Raw genomic sequence first — 22,009 nt, 5'->3', positions numbered from 1 at the left:
GAAGATCAGGGTCCGGGCTCTCCCAGCATCCTTTGCTTTCCGGCTATGCTCAGTCCTGTCCGGCCAGTCCCGCCTTGCGCGCCCATTTCGAGCCCGAGTTTCAAGCTCGACTTTGCGGGCTCGAGAACCCGGAACAGATTTTCCAGGACTGGGTTCTTGGGCAGTGGCTATGGGGGCAGGAATGGCGCAGCTCGAGGGTTACTACTTCTCGGCTGCTCTGAGCTGTACCTTTTTAGTGTCCTGTCTCCTCTTCTCCGCCTTCAGCCGGGCGCTGCGAGAGCCCTACATGGACGAGATCTTCCACCTGCCGCAGGCGCAGCGCTACTGTGAGGGCCATTTCTCCCTCTCGCAGGTGGGGTCCCCAACCTACCCCCACCCTAGGGCAGGCCAGAGAGGGCTGACCCAGCCCCAGCACTACTTTCTCTCCCCCCCCCCCCCTTTTCCTTTGGTCCCTCCGCTCAACCCTTCCAGTTTCGAATTATGAAAGGAACTGGGTAATCTTTTGTTCCTGTCCCTGAGATCTGTGAAATGTTTGTTTAATGAATGAATATAAGCAGATCTGTGTCTCAGGAAGTAATGTTCTGAGAGATTAGCTAATGGAATAATACATTTGCTTTTTACAAGGTACAACCTAGGCGCATGGTACATTTGTTTCCCTCTTGGTGGCTGGTATTAGCTATCCCAGCTTTTCTTCCCCAATCCCTAGATCAGAGGCATCGGCCTGCCCCCTTGGAAATGTCAGGAAACCTCACTTTAGTTCACCTGTTAAGAGCTTCACCCAATATTTTGGGTGTGCGATACTGTGGGGAATGGGGGGAATGAGGGGAATCTTCAGCCACCAAGAAGTGACAAGTTACATTAATTCCATCCTTGGTGTTTTTAGGAACCTTCAGTAAACTGGAGAAACTAGCACCCAGTGAGGTGGCATCATGTTTGAAAATATAAAGGCCTATGTAAATATAAAGATAAAAAATAAAGTAGATGTATTACCCTTACTTTTCTGGGGAAGCAATGTGGTTAGAAATATAAAGTCTGTAATTTTTGTGTGGTTATTTACTACTTATGTGACCTTGGAAAATTTTTGAGCCTCGGTTACTTCTCTGAGAATGACAATTTTAACAGGATCTACTATAAGATGTGTTGCAGGATTAAATAAAGAGGATTTGGCACAATTCTTGGCTCAGTACATGTTAGCTACCATTATGGAGCCTGTGGTTTGATTTCTTTAAACACTTCTTTCCCTCCAAAACCATCAGAGTTCTAGCCAGTGTTTCCACACTTTAAAATGGGAACATTTGCAGTTTGATCACTAAAATACAGGGTTTCTGAAGGGTAGGTCTTGGAAAATGGAAACTGGTTTTAAGTTGTTGTTGTTTACTGGTTACAGATACCTCCGCACAGAACAGGTACAGAGGCAAAATACAAGCAAAACTTTTCTTTAGAGGAGATATTTTATCTGCTGAGGACTTACCTAACCACCGTGTCACAGACTAACTTCTCAACATATCTGATCATTGGTAGAGATGTTTTTGAGCTTGACTTCCTTGTGTAGGTCCTGTTAATATTTCATCTTGTTTTTGCTTCATTGTTGGCCTTTCCTTTTTAAGTGGGATCCCATGATTACTACATTACCTGGCTTATACCTGCTGTCAGTTGGAGTGGTCAAACCTGCCAGTTGGATCTTTGGATGGTCTGAACATGTTGTGTGCTCCATTGGAATGCTCAGATTTGTTAATCTTCTCTTCAGTGTAGGCAACTTCTATTTACTCTATTTGCTTTTCCGCAAGGTACAACCCAGACACAAGGTATGTTTCCAAAATAATTTATTGTAAGTTTCTATGTAGTCAGATCCACAATTTTGATAAATCGATTTTATGAGATTTGGTGAAAAGTATCTTGAACACTTAGTCTTTATGTATATTTTGTTAAGATAAAGCAAGTCTCCTACCCCCATTTTAGAAGAAGTTTGTATTTAAATACTTGAATGATTTGTAATACTTTGATTTGTGAAACCTAAAATAAATATTTGTGAATCAAATGAGTTCAGTAAATGTTTATGGTGCTTATTATGTGTGCTAGGCACTGAGACTACAGAAATAAATAAGGCATTTTTTTTTTTTTTCTTTACCAAACTTTTATCTTCCTTAGGGAAGACAGACTTTGAGGAATTGTGAGGTGGATTGCCTAACTTTGAATTCTGTCCATTTCCAAGTTGTGTTACTTTTAGCAGGTCACCTTTAGTGACTCCTTAGTGTATTCTTCTATTAAATGGAAATATAGAATCTACATCAGAGGACTGTTGGAGTACAGGAGATTAATAAAAGGAAGGCATTTGGAATAATGCCTAATAGAATAGTAAGGACTCAGTAAATATTAATTATAATAGGTTTAACTTAAATGATTTCAATAGTGTAAATGATGAGAGGGAGATAGGTATAAGACATTATAAGGACACAGAAAGATTAGAGGAGCACTTATTTTGTAGCCTGAATGGCAGTAAGATGTATGGGTGGCATTGGGTAAGACTTCCCAGAAAAGATGGTATCTGAACTGAATCCCGATGAATAGACAGTACTGTAGGGTGGGGAATGAATCCTGGCAGGAGAAAAAGCATAAGCAAAGGTAGAAAGGAGGTGAGCAACAAGATCATAGAGAATTGCTCTTTGGAATCACAAGATGATAAAGTACAAGGATGTGAGGCTAGACAAGTAGGTAGGGGTGAAGTCATGAATGCCTTCATATGTCATGGAAAGGATTTTGAACTTGATCTAGTAAGTGATGGCATACAGCTTTTAATTTTAACCAAGAGAATGGCATGGTCTGATTTGGTGATTTAGATTAAATGGAAGATAAAATTTCAGGAGATAAGAATACTTTCAAAACTTGAAATAGCTTTTGAGAAAGGCCAAAGATATTTAACTTTAGACTGAGACCACTATTTTCAGTAAAAAACCTGTAAATTCATCATGAAACAGTAAGACCATTGGGTATAGTGGTAAAAATGCTATATACATATTTACATTGCCTCTAAAGTTTTGAAGGGAGTATCTTTAAAAGAAATTAAGGATGATGGCTAAATGAATGCTTATTAGAAGCGCTAAGACTTAGTTCAGGGAAATGAAACTGTGTGCCCTGTGTCCCGTTCATCAACATGTTCCTCATAGAATTTAGTTCACACAATAACTCCTTCATTATTTGTTGAATCATTCAAAGTGTTTTAGAACATAGAGGCTTTGGCATACACACGTGTTGTCTTCATGACTTCCAAACTGACAAATAGAACTAAAAGGTACCAGAAAGCGTCCTTACAAATGTATGTTGTGTTTTTGCAAAGGTAGAAATAAGATTAATGTTGAATAATTTTATTTAAATAAGATTAAGGTAGTTTTTGTTTTTTTAATAAATCTCTGTTAGCCCAGCAGAAATAGCATATTTGTTTTATTGTGACAATAATTGTAAATGTATTTTCTTTTCCTCTTAGGCTGCCTCAAGTATCCAGAGAATCTTGTCAACATTAACATTAGCAGTATTTCCCACACTCTATTTTTTTAACTTCCTTTATTATACAGAAGCAGGATCCATGTTTTTTACTCTTTTTGCCTATTTGATGTGTCTTTATGGAAATCATAAAACTTCAGCTTTGCTTGGATTTTGTGGCTTCATGTTTCGTCAAACTAATATCATCTGGGCTGTCTTCTGCGCAGGAAATGTCATTGCACAAAAATTAACGGAAGCTTGGAAGACTGAGCTACAAAAGAAGAAGGAAGAGAGGCTTCCCCCTATTAAAGGACCATTTTCAGAATTCAGGAAAATTCTTCAGTTTCTTTTGGCTTATTCCATGTCCTTTAAGAACTTGAGTGTGCTTTTCCTTTTGACTTGGCCGTACATCCTTCTGGTGTTTCTGTTTTGTGTTTTTGTAGTTGTTAATGGTGGAATTGTTATTGGCGATCGAAGTAGTCATGAAGCCTGTCTACATTTTCCTCAACTCTTCTACTTTTTCTCTTTTACTCTCTTTTTTTCCTTTCCTCACCTATTGTCTCCTGGCAAAATTAGAGCTTTTCTTTCCTTAGTTTGGAAACGTAGAATTCAGTTTTTTATGATCACCTTAGTCTCTCTGTTTTTAGTTTGGAAATTCACTTATGCTCATAAATACTTGCTAGCAGATAATAGACATTATACCTTCTATGTATGGAAAAGAGTTTTTCAAAGATATGAAATTATGAAATACTTGCTAGTTCCAGTATATATATTTGCTGGTTGGAGTATAGCTGACTCCTTGAAATCTAAGTCAATTTTCTGGAATTTAATGTTTTTCATATGCTTGTTTACTGTTACAGTACCTCAGAAACTGCTAGAATTTCGTTATTTCATTTTACCTTATGTTATTTATAGGCTTAACATACCTCTACCACCTATATCTAGACTTGTTTGTGAACTAGGCTGCTATGCAGTTGTTAATTTCCTAACTTTTTATGTCTTCCTGAACAAGACTTTTCAGTGGCCAGATAGTCAGGACATTCAGAGATTTATGTGGTAATGTCAGAGATATCTTGAGTTCTAAAAATAGACTTATATAGACTATCTCCACAATGAACAATTGAAGAGGTAAAAATTACGGACTTTGTTTTAGGCACAGTGGTGATCCACAGATCACATCAGATGTTTTGTGTTTTAAACATACATAATAAATCCAAGGAACTGATAAAGAACTGAGAAAAGTTTAAGACTTGCTCCATAAGCCTGAATAGTGGAAAATGAAATTGTTTACAGTTATTTCATGATATCTTTTTGATACTGCTGACCACTCAAAAAGCTTGAAAACATTTTACAGGTACAAGTTTAAGAAAACTGAGCTTTGTAGTACTGAAACTTATTTATGAATCCTCTTCAGAAAGCAATAGCAGACAAGTATTTGAAACATATTGACAAATGATCAGGTAATGTTCTTGATTAAAATATTTCAGTGATTATAATTTGAATCATAAGGCAAAATAGACTCAGATAGTAAATGTTATAAATTAGAGGCTCATCTATGTTTATCTTGGAATTAAGTTGTTAATTTTTGTTAAAAATCTAGAAATGATCAAGCCCTTTGACTAATTCTTTTTTTAAAAAAATATATTTATTTATTTAAGTAATCTTCATACCTGATGAGGGGCTCAAACTCACGACCCCAAGATCAAGTCACATGCTCTACTCACTAAGCCAGCCAGGTGTCCCCCTTTCACTGATTATTAATATGAAATATATGATGGCCAAAGATAAATTGTGTTGATGATAATACCTTTTAAAAGGGATTTTCGTTCAGAGATACATTAGTGTATTCATTTCTTCTGGTTGCTGTAACAGATAACCACAAACTTGGTAGCTATAAAAATATCTAATTTCTAAAATTAAGGTGTGGCCAGGTTGATTTTTTCTAGAGGCTCTGGGAGAGAATCTGTTCCATTCTTCTAGCTTTTGGTGACTGTCTGCAGTCTTTGATTTACAGCTGTGTCACTCCAATCTCTGCCTCTGTCTTCACATGGTCCTCTCTCTCTTATAAGGACAATGTCATTGGGTTAGGGTTTACCTTAATCCAGGATGGTCTTATGCCAAGACCTTTAATTAAATCTACAATGACCCTTTTTCAAAAATAAGGGCACATTTATAGGTTCCGTGTAGACATCTTTTTGTGGGATACTTTTCACCCACTGAAGTTACCAAAGGATATTTTAGGATAAACCTCATAAAATTTGTAGGAAAAAATTTCTTTCTTTGCTGAGATATTTTAAATAAAATTACATCTTCACTAAGAGCTGATTCTAAGGTTACAGAATTACAGAAGTAAGGGTAATTTGGTATTTGATTCCATTATCCAAAATAGAAGTGAAAGGAAGTTTAGAGACCCATTGAGCTAGTCTTATTTTGTAGATTAGGAAGCAACTGTTCAGATAGGAATTTTATATGAGTCTTTAAATTCTGTGTCTACTGTTTCATGTGAATTCACTTGGTTGTCATTCCTTTACAGAAAAGTAGTACTTGGACATGTTTACTTTGACATGCAAACTTAGAACTGTGAACAGAATTTATCTTCTAATATCATTTTACATTTGTAAACTTTTAAATAACTGTGAACAAATTATCTTCAATGTTAGATTATGGTTTCTCTGGGTTTTAAACAATGGGTGGATTTGGAAAATATTCTGCATTTGCGAATATAAAATTGTGTAGGTGAAAATTACAGGTATAGTCTTTAGTAATAAGTATAGGGCAGTCTTGTATTCTGTTCAGTACTTAGAAAGTATATTGATTCTCTAGTTGTAACAGTGATTGTTGAGAGATGTTTTTAACAACTCTTTTTTTTTGATAATTAGATAAGAAAACATGAATTATTATCTTATAATGGAGATCTGAGTTCCAGGAAGTCAAAATAAACAACTTTCTTATCTGATACTATTAATGCAAGGCTTTTGTGACTCGGAATATTGTTGAGATGAAAAAACTTCCCCTGTAACCCAGTCTGGCAACATAAGGAAACCATTCTACTCCATATTGGGGGAATCACTGTTCCAGTTCATTTGTAAGTGTTGAATTCCTGCTATTTTAAGAGATTTTTTTGGAGGAAACCCACACTCAGAGGGAAACGGTAATCTTCCATGTTTTCCATACAGTATATAAAATACAGTACTTAATACTTTAGAAAAGAATACTGTGAATTAAAAGGTGCTATGGAGCATAGCTTTTAGAAACATCTTAGGTTGCATTTGTGTTTTGAAGATTTTTCAAGAATTATTGGATATGTATTTTGACATTTTTAAAAAATTAAATTGAATTTCTTGATTAAAAGGTAATTATTGAAAAAAAAAAAGTATTGATAAGCTGGATAGCCTGTGGAGCCTTGTGATTATTGTTAAAGTCTTTAAGTAGGATTATTTTAAACAATGTCCTAAAAAGATTTAGTGCATAAATTTTCTAAGCCTTATAATAAATCTTTTTGAACTGTTTTTAGCTTACGTGAAATTCCATAGATACAGAGTATTCCCTTTATATGGTGTTAGTAAGCAGTGTGCTTTGTGTTTCCTCACACACCATTTGTGTTTTCTTTTGTTAGATATCTGGAAATCTTTTTAATGTGTCCAACTATGTTTTTAAATTATTTGGAAGTACAGTGTTCCTGAGTTTAAATATAGAATGTCATTTTGTCATAAGACAAATTATGTTAGCTGTCTGGCCTCTTCCTCTTCTTAAAGTTATTTCTGGAATGTGCTTAGTCTGTCATGAAGTCCATTAATGTAAGTAGCTTAATGCAGTTTATTTCTAATAGATAAATAGCTTAATGTAGTATACTTCTTGTTTGAATTTAACTGTCACTGTTCTTGATATTTTTTTTCTTCATAATCATCTGAAGATAGGAGAGAAGAAAAGAGATCCTTATTTTTATTATACTACCTAAATAGTGGACAGTTATTTTAGATAAACATTTAAGTAAAATGTGGAAATAGAAAAATGAATTCGCATTGATCAGGTTAGAGAGCATTTATTATCTTTGAGGCAATTAGAATTTCCTTTAGTGAAACAAGAAAAATATCTGGCAAGTAATATGAGAAAGCTTTTTCAAATGGAAATTTAAATATGACGTAGAAACCATGGGCTTGTAGAAAAAGCATTTAAGATGAAAGTTAGGATTTCTGTATTTGTGACTTTGGATTCAATAAAGCAAGTGGTTTTAAGCACTTCACCTCATTTCAAGTGGAAACAGTATTTGTCCTAACTCTAGTTATTCTAGCCTGTCATGTGTCTAGCCTAATTTCAAACTAATTCAACCTCCACCGTATATCCATAAAGTTCATAAATGTATAGTAAATGTGAAGTGTATACTGAATGAAGTTTTTAGTATAGAATGAAGTGAATGTCCTAGAAAAGATATACTATATAACCATAAGCCAACCTTAGGAAGTAAATCACATGCTTCATAATGAAAACCGTCCTAAACTTTTTTCTGCCTAAATTTTCTGCCTTATTTAAAAAATTTTTTATTTACTATACTGTTTAATACTTATATTATGTATCTATTTGTAAATATGTTATGTCGTTATAATAGGATGTGATTTCAAAATTATTGCTGTTTTATTTAAAATAAGTAACTCTCAACCATTAAAATATAATAGCAGTAAAACTTCTAATGCTTATTAAACTCTTAAGGGAAAAGAGATTTCAACCAATTACGAATAATTTGTATTATTTTCGTTAGGCTGCATTTTACTACTTTAGGAATAAATGTTATTTTTTATTTAGGGTACTTTTTTATGATTTAAATGTTGACAATTAGACAAATATTTGCAATATATTAAAACTTGTATTATAAGAAAGAAAGAAAGAAGAAAGAAAATTATAATAAAAGTAGATAGATTATATATTTTTTAACACATATCCATGAACCCACTGCTAAATTCTTTAACATTTAAAAATTATTTCTAGAGTAAGAAATGTTGCCACAGTGAGAAATCTATTAATACTGTTACATTTTGCTTATAAAAAATGGGCATTTGATGAATTTAATGTTAATTTGAGCCCAGTACATCACCATCAGGCAAAAAGAAATATGATATTTTTCTGAGGAGATAAATATTAAGCATTGTATTAATTTTTTGCACACTGACTGAAACTTTTCTGATGATTCAGTTCAGCTGAACTGTGTTGGGGGTGGGAAGGCACGTACAAAATGAGGAAGAGAGGGAGGAAAAGTAATGGTAACTAACAATTGCTGTCATTTATTGAGCACCTACAGTGTTCAGGGCATTACATGGACTGATTTATAAATATCGTCTCATTTGATCCTCATATTTGTATGGGGCAGATACTGATTTCTCTTTAACCGCTGGAGAAGCTAAAATCATGCAGACCAGGCAAGTCACCCAAAGTCATCATCGTCACTGAAGAACATTGATTGGCCTTACTCCCAAACCTGTGAGTTTTTAATTGATACTCTGCCTCACTGTGAAAGTTTTTCATTAAGAGAAGTAAAATATGGAGAGCTGGTCATCTGTCTTTACTGTGCATTAACCAGAACATTCATGGCATATTATTGTTTGTATTGGATTTTGTATTGTAATAGTCATTTTTTAAAATGCTAGCAGCTGTTTAAAAGAGCATGAACAGATAGTTATGTTGTAAGAGAAATGGCTAAAAGATTAGAGACAATGTTTAACTTGGAGAATTAGAGATCCTACCACTTGATAGGCTTTCATAATTAAAGAATAATTATTTGGAAGAAGGATTGGATTAGTCTTCATTCCCTGAAGTGTATATCAAGGGCCAACAGATTTCAACTGATAAAAAAATGTACATTTTCTGTTTAGTCTCTGTAGGGGAATGGATCCAGAAAAAAGTAAGTTTCCCCTCTCTTTGGAGGCAAGATTTCTATTTATCAGGAATGCTTCAGAAGTGATTGAGATAGTAAGTAGAGTAAAATGTTTTTAAGATGCTTCACAACCCGGTGATTTGAAATTCGTGTTTGTTACAACTGACCTTTTTTTCATGAACTGATAAGTCGTGGTGAAGTATTTCTGGTGACTTGCATGCTGTCTCTAATACAATTTAAATTTCTGAACAAAAATTGTACTTCTAATTCTGTTACCTTGTCTTAGAAATAAATTTGAGATACACAATTTAGTAGAGGTATTTTTATCTGTAATGTTTAAGAGTACTGCTAATATAGTATTAAATTTGTTTTCTATTTTTTTAAATCCCCTTTACATTCGTGAAGAGAATGTGCTTCTATTTGAAAAGGATGTTCCTCTTAATGATAAATAGGGCAAGCACTATCTATAAAATGTTTTTAAATGCAGTATCCACTAGGTGGTGATATTGTACTACATTTCTGAGTGTTCTAGTAATTAAACTTTCTTAATAGTCTGAATTTACTTTTCTTATAGTTTTAAGTTTTGAACTGCAAAGTAATTTATAGTTATCCATATTTATTTATTATGTTGTTCAGGATATTTTCTAAATTCTGTGAAGCTAAAGTAAATGTAAAAAACAATCATTTTGTGTTTTGTAATCCTGTATTAAGTGATTTAATCTAACATATCTTCCTGTATGACATTTTTTACTTCATATGGCATAGACAAGATCTTTTCCCATATCAGTGAAGGATGATGGTGAAAAATTTGGAAACTCCTCTATTTCATTGTATTGGCCAGTGTTATAAGTGCTTTACCCACATTATTTATGCCTCATAACAACCCTGTGAGATCAGTACTGTTTTTAATATCTCCAGTCTATACATGAAGAAACTGAGTGTAGGGAGATTAAATATTTTTCCCAAGATTGCAAAATAACTGGCTGAGCAGGGATTCACATCTAGGCAGGGTGACTCCAGAATCCACGTTAACTGCTATCAACTGATGGGGGGAAGGGAGAAGACATGGATTCTACCCTCGAATTCATAGCATTTCAGAAAGAAAAATAAACCTGAGGAGTGTAGTTATACTCCCTGATTTTATAAGTCAGGATTGTGAAGCCCCCACTAATTTGGCTATCCCAGAGGCACATAATCTTCCATCTGCCATATTACCTTCCATTTTCTGGAGGGAAAAAACAAACCAAAAAACCCTCAAGAATGGAGTCTTAGCCATAGTTACACTGAAATAAAGACCTTTGTTTCAATTAGATAATTCCAGCTACCAAAGGCAGGAGCATAGTTGTTTGAAAATTATTACTTAGTTTCTCTGAAGAGACTTTTATTTGGAAGCAAATTGTTAGTCAAACATGATACACTTTGGGAATTTTCAAAAAATTTTGACTGGAAAACTTAATCTTTAAAGAAATTTATAAATATATGTTGTATATAGATGCTTTTAAGTTTTATATTTTGTTAGATAACTGTTCTGTAAAATTATATTGTGGGTTTATGTCATTTAAAACTGATTTTTAAGTAAATCTATTTCTAAGAATAAAATACTTCTGTTTTCCGTTTTAAAAAGTTTGTTCAGATATCATGGTTTCACATTGCTTGTAAATAAATTCAGTTTTGTAATATTTTATAATTTATTGTGTCTAACATACTCTCTAATTCTAACCTGGATGCTAGTGGCTCATTGTACTACTACCAGTTTTCTTTGTCTACCATCCACCAATCCTACCTTTGTTAGTCTTGAACTAGTAGAGCTGAATTATATATATGTGTGTGTGTGTGTGTGTGTGTATATATATATTAATTTTTTTAATGTTTATTTATTATTTGAGAGACAGAGACAGAGCGTGAGCAGGGGTGGAACAGAGAGAGGGGGAGACACAGAATCTGAAACAGGCTCCAGGCTGTGAGCTGTCAGCACAGAGCCCAACGCGGGGTTCGAACTCACAGACTGTGAGATCATGACCTGAGCTGAAGTCGGATGCTAACCGACTGAGCCACCCAGGCGCCCCTCTTAATGTTCATTCTTGAGGGAGAGAGAGACAGAGTGTGAATAGGGGAGGAGCAGAGAGAGAGGGAGACACAGAATCTGAAGCAGGCTCTAGGCTCTGAGCTGTCAGCACAGAGCCTGACGCGGGGCTCGAACTCAGGGACCGTGAGATCATGACCTGAGCCGAAGTCGGACGCTTAACCGACTGAGCCACCCAGGCGCCCTTGAATACTATATATTTTTAAATGTTTTTTTTGAGAGAGGGAGACAAAGTGTGAATGGGGGAGGGGCAGAGAAAGAGAGGGAGACACAGAATCTGAAACAGGCTCCAGGCTCTGAGCTGTCAGCCCAGAGCCAACAGGGGCTTGAACTCAAGAAAGGTGAGATCTTGACCTAGGCTGAAGTTGGATGCTTAAACACCTGAGCCACCCAGCTGCCCCAGAACTGAATAATTGTAAGCATCTGTAATGAGTGCTTAAATAAGTATATAATCTTCCTTTTATTCTCATAGTAATGGAAGGCAGTTAAATGCTGGATGGTCACCTTGAACTTGTAGAGGTTTGGGTTTCATTGTTAGTCTAGGACTTTAGAAAGCCCAGAGTGTTTTCCAAGGACTTTTAACTTGGCAGGACTAAAACCCCAAATTTTGATCCCTTGTGGTAAAGAGAAGAGATCCCTGTTCTGTGTTTTAGATGCCCACTTCTTTCCACTGGGCTTCTTAAGTTTCTCCCATTTATATATGTCAGCCAGACACAGGTTTGGGGGTTCCTTCTTTATGTCTCCCTCCTTCCAGGATTTCCCTTCTTAATTTATAGCCACCTTAACACTATCCTCTCATGCCTCAAGCCAGTGCTGTTGCAGCTTCCTGGACTCAGAAAAAGTCACACAAACATGGATCTCACCCGGTGAGATGTTCCAGTTATCAAATCCTATCCAGTTCCTGCCTGCTTTTGTTTGCTCTTTAGTGCTTGTATAAATACATTTTTTTGTCCCGTTTTCAGTTTATCAATCTGCAGAAGAGTCAATAAGATAAAGTTCCTCTGCTATTACCTACCTGCCCAGGAGTTTTGTCTTGATTATAGTTGTCATGTATTATGTATATAGTCTTTCTGTTTATGGACAAAGAAGTTGGGGTGTTACTTTTGCTTTGAAGGACTTAAAAAGAGTTTCTAAAAATTGGTGGGGGTATTGTCTGAGCTGTCAGCCCAGAGCCTGACATGGGGCTGGAATTCACAAACTGTGAGATCATGACCTGAGCAGAAATCAGACGCTTAACCAACTGAGCTACCCAGATTTGTAAAAATTTGTAATTAAATCCAACAGCTATTTGAAGGTCCCTTATATAAGAATGATATAAAAAACCTGAAAGTGACTAATCTATTCCAGATAAGAGTAACTCACCTTTTAATTGGGGGTAACTAATGCAAAGTATAGGATAATCACTAAGGAGGAGTCTAAAGCTAGGGAGTTTCCTTGGAAATAGAAATTATACCTGACTGAAAGTACAAAGAAAAATTTCATGGGAAAATTAGCCTTTGAGACTATACTTGCTGGGGACGGATAAAGACATTGTGAAAAACATTCCAGGCAGCATAAAGGGGCATGGATAGAAATTGCATAGTAAAACTTTGGCACTTGAGTAGTAGGTAATGATAACTGACCAGTATTAATGGAATGCTTGCTATGTACTAGGCACTGGTCTAAGTCTTAAATATGGATTAATTTATTTAAGTCTCATAACTGTGAGGCAAATGCGATTATCCCCATTTTATTGATGAGGAAAGTGAGGTACAGGAAGTTGAAACCTTGCAAACTTAGGAAGTGTGGCTTCAGGACCACTTGCCCTTTTATGCAAAGTGCTACACTAATTCCAAACTTGTATAATCTGACAACCTATCCTTCAAAGGAGTTGAGATTATTTTTATATAAAAAATAGGTAGAAAATGTTCTGCTATATGCAATGAGGAGCAAAGAGAACACACATCCTATAAGCAGACCCTATGATAAGTGGGGCTGAAAGAAAAATAGCTATTATTTGAGAAAGGATGTCCAGAAGATGAAGAGGAAGGGAATTGCTCTGTAGTCCCTCCTCAGATCCTGTTATACATGGTACAGAGACTAGGGAGAAGGACATTCTTAATAAGCAGCATGAAAGGTTGAAGGAGGCACCCTAAAACTATCCTGAAAGATTTTGAAGCCAAGAGATGTAGCCTTGTTGGGAGAAACGTTTCATGAGAGGAAATAGGTATCTATTAGTGTTTTTCAGGAAGTACTGTTCAGTGCAATTTTTTTTTTTTTATTTTATTTTACAATCTGTCAGTCTCTAAACGTATGGTGAAAGAACCAAATGTAGGTTAAGAAACCTGGCCTGACTTGGAATGTTAACTTTAAGTAATACCTGTGTACTGGGTTGGTCTTATGACTGGTTGACCAAATATACTGCAAAGTCGCAGAGGTGTAAGGAGGCCCTTGGATTAGGGAGATCCATAAGCAGAGGAGACATTTCTGACCTAGGATAGCAATTTTTAATTAACCCACCTAGAAATCTATGCCTTCATCATAAAACTGTCCCTTTTTGAAACAATGCAGGGGAAAATAACACATTAAGGCTAATCAGGCATTTACGTTTTAGTATCATATGAGAATATCTATGTGTGTCTCCTCCAAGCCTCCAGCCATCACCGTCCTCACCCCTATCCCCCTCACTACCCACCTACATATGTGCAAGTACTTCTGGGGATGGTGAGCATGAGCACTTCAGGAATATTGCCAGGAAAAAAAGGAAAGTGAAGTAGGAAGACTGAAGAAAGAGTAAGGGCCAGCAGGAAATGGTAGCCCAGAGAGGAAACATTTCTTCATATGTTATTGACTCTCAGAATTTCTTTATTAAAATAATTTATTTAGGGGGCACCTGAGTGGCTCAGTCAGTTAAGCATCCAACTTTGACTCAGGTCATGATCTTGTGATTCATGAGTTCCAGCCCCACGTCTGGCTCCGTGCAGACAGTGCAGAGCCTGCTTGGGATTCTCTCTCTGTCCCTCAGCCCCTTCCCCACTTGTGCTGCATCTCTCTCAAAATAAATATACTTTGAAACAAATACTTTATTCAGGTGGCTCATTTCTTATGGAATGCATACAAAATACTGATGTGAAAAGAAAGAAGAATGTAATAGGATCTGGGTTGAAAGACCATACTGATCTCTGCTTGCACAATTGAAATCCAGAGTAATGTTAATTTTTTAGTGGGGATAACTGGGCAACTTTTAATCCCCTTTTTGCTAATCTTGTTTTCAAAATTCATTATTCTCAATTGCACTGAAGGTGGCAATCTTGGACATCTTTTCCAGTTAGTGTTACGGGAACTTTATACCATTTTATTTACCTATATAATGTTACAAATAATAATGATTTTTTCATTATCTTTTGAAAGACATTCTTTAAATACGCTTAGCTTTAGGTAAATGTTACTTATTTTTTGTCAGGAAGCATTTTGGAAACGTGACCAGTACAAACTTGAATCAGATAATTAACAACTGCATTCCACTTCTCATTATTAAGAATATATGAAAAACTTTATATTTTCACTTAGAATACCAGTAAAACCTGGAATTTATAAATACAGTTTTAATTCCTATGGAATTTATTTTATATGTGTAATATATGTGTTCCCCAAAAGGTTTGTCGGTGGGAAATTCTTGTTTTCCTTCTATCTGGCCATTACACAAGAAGTCAGCCATTCTCTCTGACAGCTGAGCTATGGAGCTGGTTACTTGATAAGGGAAGAAAGCGAAGTAATTGTATTTGTAATGCTGTATGAGTAACATGGGAAGTGAATGTTTTAAATAATCATTCATTTTAGCTGAAATAAGTGCAATTTAAAGTTTCTGCAAGTCTCCCAATAGTTTTCGGTGATATTTTATGTGACTTGACAGACTATTTGTGGGTCTTTTGTGATTTATAATGTTTGATATTATAGTGGCTCTTTCTTTATGTTAGTTTTTCCATATATATGTATGTATGAAAACTTCCATGGACTATTTATCATCCAATGGTATTTTCTCAGTCTCAAGAGATAAATAATTCAGTTTGGAAGATCATAAATTTATTATCATGAGATCTTTGAATCTCTGGATGTACTCTCTTATTTTCTTTTTTTCTTTTTAATGTTTATTTTTGAGAGAGAGGGAGACAGAGTATGAGCAAGGAGGGGCAGAAAGAGAGGACACAAAATCCCAAGCAGGGTCCAGGCTCTGAACTGTCAGCACAGAGCTCGACATGGGGCTCAAACTCCTGAACCACAAGATCATGGCCTGAGGTGAAGTCACATGCTTAACCAACTTTCCACCCAGGTGCCCTATCTGTTATTTTGTTAGTAAATTCCCAGCTAAATGTTTATCATTAAAGTTTAAGGGATTAGTATAATTTTACTTTCTTCCTAGTCCAGTTTTCCTCCATTTGCAAATTCTTCTCAATTTGAAAGAATGGTAGTTTTTGGAAGAAAAGTATCTCATTATGACAAATAATTGGCAAGCATCTAAGAAGAAAACACTGATCCATATGGCCTTCATGTTATTAATGGTTTGGTAGTTTGGGTTTACTAGTTAATAAGGATAAATTAATCATGGTAAAAATTAGAATTAAAAATATTCTAATTTATAACTATTTTATAATTATTAAAATAACTAACACGAGAAAATGATTGAATAAAATAAAAATAAACCAATTTCCTATTTACTGTACACTAAGTTCTGATCAGTTGTCTTTCATCTAGAGCAGTAACACTGTAAAATATAGGACATTCAGCTGACATCAGAAGACCTGGATTCAAGTCCTGACTGCCTTCAACATGTGGGATACTAGGTAGATGAGCCTGCCAAGATCAAACGAGAAAAGGAAATACAGATGAAAATGATCTGATAGCTGTAATCACACACCATGTAAGGGATATATATTAGTTATTAAATGTGACTCAGGCTGTGTTCCAAATAGTTTAATTAACTTTTATTATATGTTTTGTATAATGTTAAATAGTATTAGATAATTGAATCATTACCATCTGCAGGAGTGTTGTGGAATGGTTTTTGACATTATTTAAAATGGAATTTTTTTCTTTAAAAAGCCATGGATTTGGGTAACTGTTTTGTGACCTCTTGGATACTTGCTAATTATTACAGTTAATGGACTTGTTTTCTTTTTAAAAAAACAGCAGTTTGATGTTCTAAAAAATGTCACATTCTTTAGAATTACATTAGTCGAGCTTTTTAATGATGCAAGGAAGAGATAAGGGGAATCATTGAGAGTGGACAAAGAAACATAAACTAGGAGACGATACTGTCTCCCCATCTATGTCATCTGTCCCCGTGAGTCCCAGGGCTTATAAATCTGGAATGTATAGCAAACATTGTGGGTAAGTTTGGACAACAGCTCAGCATCATTGGAGATAAACCAAGTTCAAAATATTCGCCGTCTCTTTTGGTCCTCTATTTCCTTCTTTACACCAAACCCCACAGCAGTTCTAATTGGATCAGCCTACACAGCAGGATTGATTACATTAACAACATAAGTTACACATTGCACCAACTTTATTCAGCAACAGTCCTTTTAGAGCTGCTGTCATAAGAATATCCATGGATTGATCCAATTTAGGAATATATCATTCTTTATAACAAGTATTTTATTCTAATATTTTATACTATAACATTTTATAGTAAATTTAGATGTGTATGTGTGACTTTACTTTCCCAGTTTTTTTTTTTTCCTGAGAGCCCCATGAAAAACATAATTACAGGATTAATCAACAGTTATTTGCTAAGTGTCTGAGATTCTTCATTGCTGTAAAAGTATCCATCATTTAATATCAAATGAGAAGATAGGATAGAAGAAGATATATTCAGGAAGCCTGTGAATTCCTCTCTTCATTACTGAATGTTTTTCTATTTTTCTCATAGTCATCATCACACCATGGAAATTGACAGCTTCCTTGTCTTTATTCCTTACTAGACTAGTATGAGCTTCATGTAGTCAAAGACTGTGTCTGTTGTACTCACAAATGTCAGGCACTTAAACAACAAATATGCAATAAATTGTTTTTGACTGACTGCTTGAATAAATATGAATAACTAGATGCCTCAGGATGCTAAACTTTTAAATATAGAACTCTAGTCAGATTTAAATCTGACAACATTCTATGGCATTTTCATATCCTTATCTTTTATCTGATATTCAACTAGATACTTAAAGGCCAATATAGCTTTTTTAGTAGAATGCCTCCCTACCTTAAAATAAAAGTAATATATAAGATCCTCTAGCAGAAATTTAATTTATAGGAATATTCATATTATTAACACCTAGAATACTCTCTTTGTGTAAATGTTGAAGTATTTATTTTGAAATATAAATATATATATATAAATGTTTCTAAATAATCCATATATATATATATATATATATGGATTATTTAGAAACATTTACCACTTATTTGGAAATAACTAATGTTCTAAATAAACTACTTAGAAATGTGTGTTGTGTGAGTAGTAGCTATAAAAAGAAAATCCTGTATTTTTGATGATTAGAATTAGTTATAGTATCAGTTTGGTGATATACAATGATACAAAGCATTTGACACATATCACCAGTGAATGTCTTCCCAATACTATTTCAAATTAAAATATTCTTGCTTGTAAATGTATAGTGGGAAGTCAAGGACAATTTATAGAAAGGACATTGAGACTACAGATAAGTCACTGCTCTTTGCAGCATCAACAGTTGTATTTGCAACCCATGTGTCTCTTGTCGTTTACCCCGTTTTAAAACAGAATCTTTTGTCAGTCAGTTACATTGATAAATTTTTCAGGTAGCCAATTTCACAGCTCTCTCTGAAGATGTGTTGGAGTTCTGAGTCACTGAGGTTTGGTTTGAATATTACATATTTGCTGTTACATTAATACTTTTAAAATAGTGGGCCATCATACCTAATTTTTTTTTTTTTTGTTTTCAAATCAAGTCATGTCAAATAATGGTAACAATGCAGCATTGATTTTGTTCTCACTTGTATGCATAGTGATCTTCTATTGCTTAAATGTGAATGTAATATTCTTGCCGTTACATTTACTGGTGTTGAGGGAGGAAAGTTTTGTTTGTTTTTTGTTTTTACATAAATAAATAGGGCTGTTATTGGATGCCATCTTCTCATCATGGTGTTCCAACAAAAAATAACAGTTCACTCATCTTTGGGTACGCAGTTTTTCATTTTTGTTAACCACCTTGCCAATTAAAATAGACAATTCTTATACTTAATGAGAAAGTTCTCGTGCTTCTCAAAAGGTGACTTAAACCACAATAATTTAACCCATGCATGATATAATAGGAAGTTATAATCTTTATTAAGCAATTCTATAAAATTCTACATTCATAATCAAGACCTTTTTATTCACTTTTATAGATCAAAACATAAAGTAATATCCAAGAAAGTCATAATAGTTAAAACAACTATTTATATAGCTCATGATTCTGATTAAGTCAGAAGTGTGGAGTGGACTCAAATGGGTGATTGCCTACTGGTCTCAGCTAGACTCACAACTTCAGTTATACCATTCTGACAAGGAAGGTAGTTAACTGTTCACTGGGGTTGTCAGCAGGACTGGGCCACATGTCTCCAGCAGGCTGGCTTGTGCTCCTTCACATGGCAGCATTATGAGAGCTCCCAGGAGCAGCAAGAAACGGCAAGTCACAATGCACAGGCAATTTTCAGTTTCTGCCTTTTTTTTTTTCTAATTTTTAAAAAGTTTATTATTTTTTTGAAAGAGAAAGAGAGCAAGCACAAGCAGGAGAGGGGCAGAGAGAGAGGGAGACACAGAATCTGAAGCAGTCTCCAATGTTGTGCTCAGGCTGTGCTTAGGCTGTTAACACAGAACCTGATGTGGGGCTCAAACCCACAAACCGTGAGATCACGACCTGAGCCTAACTCAGACGCTTAACCAGTGAAGCCATCCAGGTCCCCCAAGTCTCTGCTTGTTTTATATTTGCTACTGTTTCATTGGACAGAGCAAAAATCAAAGCTAAGCCAGAGTCACTATGGAAGGGTACTGCTAAAGGGCTTAGACAAAGGGAAGGGAAGAATTTGCAATCTCTTTGGATGGATTTTGGGGAAACTGATCTATATACTCCTATGTAACTGTCTTTTTAAAAGTATTAATTTATTTATAATTACAACTGGTATCAAACACCAAGTTATTGGTAGATTAAACAGCAAATGTTTGTACTGTCTTTTTTTTTTTTTAAGTTTATTTATTTATTTTGAGAGAGGGAGAGTGAGAGAGAGAGGAGAGAATGTAAGCAGGGGAGGGGCAGAGAGAGAGAGGAGAAGAGAGCGATCCCAAGAAGGCTCCACAGTGACAGCTGGTAGGGCCAGATGGATGCAGGGTTTGAACTCACAAACTCAGATCATGACCTGAGCCAAAATCAAGAGTCAGATGCTTAACCAACTGAGCCTCCCAGGTGCCCCTCCACTTTCGTATGTTGCCAAATCTGGCAATTTTTAGCTTACCCCATTGATATTAAATACTTAATTTTTATAATATATAAACTTATGTATTCTAAACCTTTCATTATCAGTTCACATTTTTTGGTTAATGGATTGAGAACTCATTGGGCATTTTTAGACATTTGGCTGAGATGGTATATATAACATTCAATATAACATTGAATTATGTGATTCTAAATCTCTCAAGTATTAAAAATATATAAAATCAGCAATAAGTCTTGAATTTTGTTCTAAAAGAGTAAAAACTTACTACACTGACCTTAATAAGTAACTGATGATATATATATATGTATATATTTATATATATATTTTAATATATATATATTTTATATACATATATATATATATTTTATATATATATATATATATATATATATATATATATATATATATATATAATATATGTATATAAAATAGTTCCCTTGTGGGTCTACCTTTATTGACATGATTAATCTGCATTCTAAATATTCTGGACTCCCCTTCCTTAGAATTATTTTCAGAATTCTGAAGCCACATATTTGGAAAACAAAAACAGAACATTTCTTTATCATAGAGCCATAGACTACCAATTTATTTTTCTGGTTTTTTTTTCTCTTCCTACTTCACTGAGTTCATTCAATGTTGTCCTTCTGCCCCTGAAGCCAATGGCAAAAGATTCTCAAGAAAAGGCTTTGTGGAGGGGTGCCTGGTGGCTCAGTTGGTTAAGCATCGGACTTTGGCTGAAGTCATGATCTCGCATTTTATAGGTTTGAGCCCTGCATTGGGCTCTGTGCTGACAGCTCAGAGCCTGCTTCAGATTCTGTGTGTCTCTCTCTCTGGCCCTTCCCTGCTTGTGCTCACTCTCTCTCTCATAAACAGACATTAATTTTTTTTTTCTTTTAAAGAAAAGGCCTGGTGGAAATGAACGCTGGAGCTAAACTGAAGCCTAAGAGACTGACAAGCCTAAATGAGTAGGTGATCTTTCTGCCCACTTCATCCATCACATTACTTACCACCATGTCCCAGTGAGAATCTATCAGTGTAGGTAACAAAAACAACCACAATTTAAGCAAAAACAAAGTAAAACAAAAAGGAATTTATTGGAAGATCAAAGAAAGAACTTTAAGAATCTGAGCCCTCCGTAGAACCTCAGGGTTAGAACTGGGCCTCATAATTTCTTTTCCCCCATCTCTGTCTCATCTCTGTTTCTCTTTGCCTGTTAATTTACTCTCTCCTACTGCAGCCAGATTGCTCCACTCAGGCGGGAAGAATGACCAGCAGGAGTCCTTTGTTCATATCATGTCAGCTTGGCAATCACAGAGGAAGGAAGTATTTAGAATGAGGTTTCTTCCATCCATTACTTTTGATTATTCTGGCTCCGGCACTGGAGAAGCTTATTACCATCATTAAATACAAATTATTGGATTTTACTGCATGCCAGGTACTGTTCTGTGAGCTCTCCATGATTAACTAATTTAATTCTCACAGGAACTATTGGAGACAATCATATGAAGTAGATGCAATTCCATATTATGTGCATTTTACAGATGAAAAAATTGAAGAACAGAAAAATTAAGTAACTTACAAAGTCACACAGCTAGAAAGCTGCAGAGCCATGATTCAATATGAGGAAGGCTGCTCCAGAGCGATGTTCTGGTCAGTCTGCCATGGTTCAGATGTTTTGGGAAAATAGTGGTTGAGTTTTCTACTGGACCCCTCCCAGGAAATGGCAATTCATGTTCTAAAACAGTTCTATATAATCAACAATGGTTCCTCTTTGAAAAAACTGAATTTGAAATACATTTATAGGTTTTTTTGTTTTGTTTTGTTTTTGGAAACATGCAATTTAGGGCTCTTAGAATTAGAAAACAATTAGCCTCAAGTTTATCCGGATAGCTGGGAATAAAAGGACTAAATATAATTGTGACTGGAGAGTAAATGATCATGTAGAGCAAAGATCTGTCAAAAATTCTTACCCCAGATTCATCCCACCTTCATAATCAAAATTACCCCTAGTTGAGCTTTGTGTAATTTCTTGTTCCTAGTGTGGACATTAGTTATCAATTTTATACAGAGTATTGATTTTACTGTGATTCTCTGAA

The 22,009-nt window shown here is 35.1% G+C and overlaps 1 protein-coding gene across 4 annotated transcripts; it reads left to right on the top strand.

Annotated features, from left to right (window-relative positions):
• Positions 1-22: 22 nt before the first annotated feature.
• LOC131519771 (dol-P-Glc:Glc(2)Man(9)GlcNAc(2)-PP-Dol alpha-1,2-glucosyltransferase) lies at positions 23-9,901 on the top strand. Of its 4 annotated transcripts, none has more exons than XR_009265785.1 (4): positions 23-352; positions 1,608-1,805; positions 3,482-4,937; positions 6,357-9,901. XR_009265785.1 is itself a non-coding variant. In XM_058743124.1 (3 exons), the coding sequence occupies exons 1-3, from the start codon at positions 170-172 to the stop codon at positions 4,535-4,537; spliced, it is 1,437 nt and encodes a 478-aa protein (XP_058599107.1). In that variant the 5' UTR covers positions 23-169; the 3' UTR covers positions 4,538-9,901. The 4 variants fall into 4 exon arrangements, 1 of the variants encoding a protein (XP_058599107.1); XR_009265786.1 differs by having other exon boundaries at positions 3,482-6,562; positions 8,840-9,901; XR_009265787.1 differs by having other exon boundaries at positions 3,482-8,949; positions 9,342-9,901.
• The last annotated feature ends 12,108 nt before the right edge of the window (positions 9,902-22,009 follow it).

This window comes from Neofelis nebulosa, chromosome 8 (genome assembly GCF_028018385.1).
Source record: "Neofelis nebulosa isolate mNeoNeb1 chromosome 8, mNeoNeb1.pri, whole genome shotgun sequence".
Taxonomy (NCBI): Eukaryota; Metazoa; Chordata; class Mammalia; order Carnivora; family Felidae; genus Neofelis; species Neofelis nebulosa.
Note: the sequence above shows the minus strand (reverse complement) of the source record. Positions and strands in the feature narration are given on the sequence as shown.

Excerpts from the sequence above, each read along its gene's own strand:
- LOC131519771 (XM_058743124.1), top strand. The coding sequence starts at position 170 with ATGGGGGCAGGAATGGCGCAGCTCGAGGGTTACTACTTCTCGGCTGCT. Across the intron at positions 353-1,607 it reads GCCATTTCTCCCTCTCGCAG|TGGGATCCCATGATTACTAC; the intron begins GTGGGGTCCCCA and ends TTCCTTTTTAAG. Across the intron at positions 1,806-3,481 it reads AGGTACAACCCAGACACAAG|GCTGCCTCAAGTATCCAGAG; the intron begins GTATGTTTCCAA and ends TTTTCCTCTTAG.